Source organism: Myxine glutinosa, chromosome 8 (genome assembly GCF_964187855.1).
Source record: "Myxine glutinosa chromosome 8, kmMyxGlut1.1, whole genome shotgun sequence".
NCBI classification, from domain to species: Eukaryota; Metazoa; Chordata; class Myxini; order Myxiniformes; family Myxinidae; genus Myxine; species Myxine glutinosa.
Window position 1 is genome coordinate 99,481,806 of NC_136268.1, and position 7,855 is coordinate 99,489,660.

General features: G+C 45.0%; 1 protein-coding gene across 7 annotated transcripts in view; it reads right to left on the minus strand.

The window, feature by feature from the left end:
• RNPC3 (RNA binding region (RNP1, RRM) containing 3) overlaps positions 1 to 6,441 on the minus strand; it is a 72,180-nt gene extending 65,739 nt beyond the window's left edge. For 2 of the 7 annotated variants that reach the window (XM_078783575.1, XM_068124928.2), the window contains exons 1-3: positions 6,197 to 6,392; positions 4,466 to 4,634; positions 4,185 to 4,232 (exon numbers count right to left, since the gene is read on the minus strand). In XM_078783575.1, coding sequence (XP_078639701.1) covers positions 4,185 to 4,232; positions 4,466 to 4,624 — 207 coding nt within the window. In that variant the 5' untranslated portion in view covers positions 4,625 to 4,634; positions 6,197 to 6,392. Of the gene's footprint in view, positions 1 to 4,184; positions 4,233 to 4,465; positions 4,635 to 5,699; positions 5,770 to 6,196 lie in introns of those variants that run through there. The other 5 variants (XM_068124930.2, XM_068124929.2, XM_078783576.1 and 2 more) reach the window with 5 other exon arrangements.
• Between the last annotated feature and the right edge of the window lie 1,414 nt (positions 6,442 to 7,855).

Genomic DNA, 7,855 nt, shown 5'->3' on the forward strand with positions numbered 1-7,855 from the left:
GTGGGAGGGGGAGGGCTTGGGGGGAGGTGGGAGAGGTATAAAACATATCAACACTGCCAGGACTTCCAGGAAAGAAGTTGGAATTTCATTGAGGTCTTTCAATTGAGGTCTTCATCAATGATCTCTCTGACTCTCTTGAAAATCCCCTCTATCTCTTTGCTGATGACTCTACTCTCTGTCGCTCCATTCTTCATCCCTCAGATCGGCAGTCTGCAGCCTCCTCACTCTCTGCAGACCTGGAAAAAATCAAAGACTGGGCAAACAAGTGGAACATGTCTTTCAATCCTGACAAATCTCACACTCTTACGATGTCTCTCCAAAAAGACCGACTGGACAACCCTCCCATCCACTTTCTGAATAATCCTCTCCAAGAAGTTCTGTCACTCAAGCTTTTGGGTCTCACTATCTGCCATGATCTTTCCTGGGAAAACCACATTTCAAATCTGGCCTTCAAAGCCAGTCGCCGACTGGGCATCCTCTGTCGTATGAAGTCCTTCCTTGGCACACCTGAGCTCCTCACCACATACAAGGCTTTCATCCGCAGCTCAATGGAATACTGCTCTCCCCTCTGGGCTGGTGCTCCTGCCTCACACCTAGCTCGTCTTCACGCTGTTGAAACCAAAGCATTCAGAATCATTGGAATCTCCTGCGATGAAGCTAACTCCAAGGACCTCTCACTCACTCACCGCAGGCAGGTTGGTGGTCTTTCCGTCTTCTACCGACTCCTCTCTGGCCTTGCCCCCCCAGCTCTCTCTGGGCTCTGTCTCGCAAATATTCCTACAGGTCGCACAAGATCTGCCTGCAACCCTCTTATGGTTAAACTGCCAAAATCAAGACTCTCTGCTCACCTTCACTCCTTCATTCCTCTTTTCTCCCACCTCTGGAACAAACTCCCTCACTCTCTTCAATCCCACTCCACCCTCCAGGTCTTTAAAACAGCTGTTCACCACCATCTCTTATCTTCCCCCATCCAAAACCTTGATCTTTTCCACTCCCACTAATTTCACCCCAATTCCACTTTTTTGAAATACCAACTTCTGTCCTGGAAGTCCGTGGTGTCCTTGTGTTTTATACTTCTCCCACCCCCCCCCCCCCCTTCCCACGCCTCCTCCCCCCAAGCGCTCTCCCTCCCACACATCTCCCTGCTCTCAAATGTTGTGTTTGTGTGCTTCTCCTTCTCTCCCCATCTTGTCTTCCGCTCCCTCTTTTTATATATTTTGTTTGTCTGGTTGATTTGTTTGTGAAGTAAATGTTAGCTCTTTCACGAGCCTCGATTCAGTATACAAAAACAAACAAAAAAAAAAAACACAGGGCCCAGAACACTACCTTGGGGAACTCCAGCCAGAACAGGCAGGGGAGATGAGAGAAATCCATTCAGGGCCACACGTTGCCTACGACCGACCAGAGAGGAAGTCCGCAAGCCATGAGTGGAGATTTCCATGGATACCATAGGAGGAGAGTTTGGTGAGCAGAGCTGGGTGCCAGACGGTATCAAAGGCACGTGATATGTCAAGGGAGACAGCTCTGATTTCCTCTTTGGCATTAAGGACCTCCATCGATTGTTGAGACAGCACTAGCATCAGGTCCAGAGTAGAATGACCTGGTCTGAATCCAAATTGATGATCCGAGATCAAGCCATTGGAGAAGAGGACGGATTTGATGTCAGAAGCGATGATTGATTTCATGACCTTGTTGATAATTGGGAGCAGGCTGATTGGTCTGTAGCTGCAAGGATCTGTTTTGCACCTTTTTTGTGTAAAGCGGTAATGTTTGCTGATTTCCAAGATGCTGGCAGATGACCTTGAGCAAAAGAGAGGGTGAAAAGAACAGAGAGAGGGTGAGACAGAGTGGCAGAGCAGGATTTTAGGACCCGTGGGCTGATGCCGTCTGGTCCAGTTGCAGAATCAGAGTCGAGGTTTGACAAAAACTTCTCCACCTTGTCAGGAGAGAAGGACACAGAGTCCAGGAGCAGTTGGGTTCGACTGGGAAAGGTGGGAACAGAGAGAGATGGGTTTGAGACACAAGATTTTGAGGCAAACACAGAGTTAAGGCATTCGGCTTTGTCACGTGCAGTGTCAACTGTGTAGCCATTTGAGGTAAGGGAGGGGATGGAGGGGGAAGAAACACCAGAAATGGATTTGACCAGACGCCACCAGGTTTTGGAGGAAGGAGACAGGTTTGAGAGTTCAATCTTGAGTGTGGAGAGATAGTGCTTCCTGGCACTCCTGAGGGTAGACACACACTTGTTCTGAGCTTGGTGGAACGAACTGAGATTGCCTTCAGTTGGATTTGCCTTCCAAGAGGCAAAGGCAAGTTGTTTCAGGGCAACTGCCTCACCACAAGATTCAGTGTACCATGGACGGGAGGAAGGGTAAGACAACTGAATACGAGATGGGATAAATCTGTGCATGAGAGAGAGCAGTTTGCTTTGGAAGAATTCCCAGGAAGAATTGATGTCAGAGGCAGTATGGATGGGAGACCAGTCCAGATGATTGATGGCTGCTTGCAGACCGTGCCAGTCAGCCTGAGTGAAACGCCAGAGTCGTCGGCGCTGAGGAGGCTCTCTGAGAATGGCCAGAGACATGTCCACTTTAACAAGCACATAATCAGAAGAACCGATTGGAGCAGAAGAAGAGCAGCAGACATTTGCAGGGAAGTTTGTCATAACCAAGTCGAGAAGAGAAGATACTCCATTAACTGAGATCCGGGTCGGGAAATTGACAGATTGTGTCAGTCCCAATGAGTCGCAGAAGTCCTTTGCTGAGGTGCCATGGCTGGTGAGAGAGGAACCCACACCCAGCCAGCTGGCATGATGACAGTTGAAGTCGCCACATATGAGGAAGAGAGAGTTTGGATGAGTTGATAGAAGTTGGTCCATGTTGTCAGACAGCGAAATGTAAATGGAGTCATCACTGTTTGGAGGACGGTACAGAACACATATGAACAAAAGGTGGGAGCGGAGAGGAAGCCATAGCCAGAGGTACTCCTGAGGGGTGGGGTGGAGAGAGGGCAGTGCAAGGAGAGTGAGGAAGAGAGTTTTTGATAAAGAAAGCAACCCCACCACCAGGACGAGGCTCAGGTCTATCATACCGGAGGAGGGAGTAACAACAACAACAAAACATGCATTTTAAGGCCAATTTCCCTGCTAGAGCGGGGGTTAGCCTTGCGGTCCCCATGACAATCTTCTCCATTTTGCCATATTTTCTGCATCTCTCCTTGTTAACCCCCTTGCCCGCATTTCTTCTTCCACCATCTTTAGCCAAGTCTTTCTCGGTCTTCCCCGTCCTCTACTTCCTTCTACATTAACTTCCATCACTCTTCTCAACCAGTCACTTTCATCCTTCTTCAACACATGACCAAACCATCTCAACCTGTTCCTCTTCACAGCATCAATCACAGGCAATATTCCCATCATCTTTCGCAATTCATCATTCGTCTTCCTCTCTCTCAACGATACTCCGCACATCCATCGAACCATTCGCATTTCCACCCTTTCCAGCCTTCGTTGCTGCTCTACGTTCATTACCCATGTCTCGCTCCCATAAATCATAACACTTCTCACACATGCAGCATACACCTTTCCCTTCAGCTTCAGCGACACTCTCCTCATCAGCACGCCACTCAGTTCCCGAAACTTCTTCCATGCACATCTCACTCGAGCAACCGTTGCCGAGTCTGATCCACCTTCTCCATTCAGCATGTCTCCAAGGTAACAAGATGTGGGCAAATTTGCAAATTCGGGAAAAACCCAAAATAATTTTAATCAAAGACCCCTCTATTTTCTTTCCTCTGCATTATGAGAACGGACCTTCTTTGGGCAGTGTATAATACACCGCTGCTGTGATTGCTCCAAACAAAATATGCATTTCGTTTCCTCTGCATGAGTTGTAATCAAAAAGTACCTTTGTTTCCTCAAAATGGTATCTTCATTTAATGATAGAAGACATGATCAGTTTTCAAATGTACACCAGAGGCCTATGAAGCCTCAGAGCAAAGTGGAGCAAAAAAAAAAAAAATGGCAGCGATTTGATTTTGAAGCCCCTCCTTACCGGGGAAGCTACGCCCACAACTTATCACACAGCAGTGGAATCGCTCCCATTGTTACCATAACAAAGAAACAATGCAGCTACATAAAAAAAGGAGTTCATATAGGAGCTAGATATAGGTTATTGATGTTGTTTTACCTTAGTGGCCACAGCCTCACTGCCAAACGATGCAAAGGCAGCATTTTTCTGTGAAAATGGATTTTAAAAGAAATCAGAACCATGAAAACCAATAAAGCAGCTTGTAGTGGTTGATGAAAATATATATTTTTAAAACTTGCATGTACTAGACTTTATCTATACATTAATATTACAAACACAAAAAGCGACCTTAACAGTATTGTTTTCTCCAACAAATATTAGGCCTAAACTAGTGCAGATACCTTGAGAACATTGCATTAAGGTCAGACACCAAAGATTACCATATGGCCTCGGTCTCTGAACACGCGCACATCAGTGGCACCGAAATGCCGCAGTAGATCAACCCTTTCCAGAGGACTCAGACAAGCAGGTAGATGGCGCACCAATAGTGTGCATCGTCGCTCACCACAGTTGGTTGACTTTCCCAACTCGCTCAGCATGTTTCAGGACCTAGCCATAAAACAGCACCAAACAGCCATATATATATATATACATTGCCAGTCAGTGTCCAAGTGTCACAAAATTTGCAATCCTGTAATATGACCTTTTTGATACATTTGTTTGCCGTGCCAAGTAAAAAGAAATGACGCTTCGATGTTTAACGATTTTGCATCATTTATTGACTGTTTTGTATAAATTGATTGTTGAATGTTGATGCATCGTTAATTTAAAGAAATGTAACATTTCTGCTGTGGCAAGTGTTTAAGATAGAGAAAGTTTCATTTGATTTGAAGGCGTAGTTTGTATTATATTTTGTTGGTCACAACAAGCTCACTGTGAGTTTCACAAGCAGCAGGTACAACAACAACAACAACAACAACAACAACAACAACAACAACATTTAATGTGCACTGTCAATTTGTAATGCATCCAGCATTCATTTATGTAAATAATACAGTCATGCACTATGGTGAAAATAATCCAAATCAATCCTTAACTGGAGCGAAGTTGATAGCACCTCGTCACAAATCCCCACGCATCTCACCTAAAGATAAAAGTGGGAAGCTCTGTGGGATAACTGTTCGAATGGAAGGTTTTATGGTGTACATCCAATAGTTGAAACTCATACAAACACAAACTTTGATTTTAAAAAAATTGAAGACATCAAATGATGCTTTAGGTTTAGGTTATCTGTCAAAACTCGAAGAGATGAACTTCAAAAATGGGTCGTGACGTACGGATGTCCGTCCATCTGGTCGTCCACTAACCTTTTGCTATTTTTTGCACCTGGCTGGTCGTTTTGAAACTTGACACATTAATACAGGACAGTTGTCTCCACAATAGCTCGGGCTTTGCTTTTTCGATTTTGGATCATGGGGGCTCCCAGGAAGGTTCCCCCAAATTCAACGTCAAGAGATGACCGTCAGCCCATTTGGGGCTATTTATTATGTATAGGCCTACTGCCACTCTGATACTTTACAATAAACCTATTACATATGAATCTTGATGGTGAAGGCTAGTGTTGATCTGCATTAGCTGATGGATAGAACAATCAGTGAAATAAACAGAACAGACCTGCCAGGTGGATATCGCCATTCAAAGCTACACATGGACAATTCCAAGGCATAACACCTACGACTACGACACGTCTACTTCCTTAACGACCGCAATTATTCCCACCAGTTCATGGGGTCATACGTGAGTTTTTGAATTTTGGTCCAAATCTTTCACGAACAGGCTGGCCAGGCCTGCCGTTCGGCTGAAGCAGATTTGTCCAGGGAATTTGGAGCTTGTTGGGCGTTCCAGTGACAATTCGCCTATTTATCGTGAAAAACAGCAGACGGGTTTATTTTATGTTTCAAAGAACAGAAATTTAGCAAAGCGTTTAAAAAAAAATCCACATTCAAAAGTAATTTTATCATAGTGCCCCTTCAAGCACAAGCTTTTATAATTTTATAACCCTGGTTAAGTGTAAAAAATGGGGAATGAGGGTAATGTGTGAAAATGTGAGGGAAATGTGTGAAAAAGTGAGGGAAATGTGAAAAGGACATGCAAAGAAAAGGCGATTTTACCCACGTAGCTTGCGTGTTATTCCAACCAGAACTCGAGAACAGACTACAGAGCACGCAAACAAACACGCGTAGCGTGTTAAAAGCACGTTTACCGCACACGACACACCCGCATGCATAACATCACTAACAGCGTCCACACTACCAGAACACACGCCAGAGGAAGATAAAACATGCGCCAACATACGTTTCCTTGCTTGCTCTTTTCCCAAAATAAATAAATAAATAAAGAACAGCACTTTAAAATCAATAAAATCTTTGGACTTAGATTGAATCTAAATAAATAAAGAAGGTACTTGGTCAAATAAAAGAAGCAACCTAATGATAATGAACGATTCCCCCTTAAAAGTGCCAAACACCAATGTGATACAACCGCGAACCTTACTCGCATGGCCATTATGAAATGGCCAACAAAAACACGGAATAAAAACGTAAAAATAGTTAAAGGACTAAACAACTACAACGGCTAGCGCATTGCAATATATAATATAAATAGTTATTGTAACGTATTATTCTGACTTGTATTTGCATTGTTGTTGTGGTTTATCGGACGCGCTTATTCGTCAGACACGAGTGAATCATCACCGCGTCAATAAACGCGCTTTCCGCTTCCGGCACGATGGAGTCTGCTTGAGTTCGTTACATGGTGTCAGAAGTTCGTTGATATTCACGCCATAAGCCGCCATTCGTCTCCATAAATATGGCATCTCCGAACTTTGATCATCCCTCGATCGACTGGGAGAGTCTGGATCTCTACCAGGAGTTTTGCCGGTTCAGAAATCACGTCAGTTTTGTCTTGTCAGGGCCGCTCGCAGACATATCGAAGCCTCGTCAAGCAGGATGGCTCGGAACGTGGATCGGCGAACAAGGTCGTCAAATCTACCAAACTCTATCTTGGGAGGAAGGAGAGAAAGACGACCCGCAGGAAGTGCTGAACAAATTCCAGAACTATGTGCAGCCCAGAAAGAACAAAAGAGTTGCCAGACACCGACTGAAACAAAGGCGCCAGCGGAGTGGTGAGTCTTTTGATCATTTCATAAAAGATCTGAGGATAATTCTCATGGATTGCGATTACCAAGACCCAGACGACATAATCGTCGATTGCATCATTGATGGCAGCCATGATAAGAGGGTCCAAGAGAAATTACTCGATAGGGGTGAGGAGCTCTCACTAGCTAAAGCTATAGAAATTGGCCAACAGCTAGAGCTCTCGCAGAAACATATGAGAATAGTCCGAGATGAAGATGCTCTCATCTCAGCCCTCAGATCTGAAAACGAACGAACTCAGCACCAGACTCAACGTTGTAAGAGCAAACCTGATAGGCATACACAAGCCACCGAGCTGTTCAAAGCTGAGAATCGGTTTCGGAATGACGGTCCCTGCAGCAAATGTGGCCAGTCAGTGCACAGGCAAGCCAAGTGTCCAGCAATTAATTCTAGCTGCTCCTACTGCAAGAAGCCTGGTCACTGGTTTGCGGCGTGTCGGAAGAGACTGCGCGACCTAAAGTCCCTTGATGAGGAGACCAATCTAGATCATGTAGATCTTCCTCAAGAACTCGTCAAGGAATCTGAAATTTTAAGGATCTCCGCTCTACAACCAAGCATCAATACGGCTACTCATGACAAGTGGGCACAGACCGTCACGTTGCTGGGTCAGCCGAC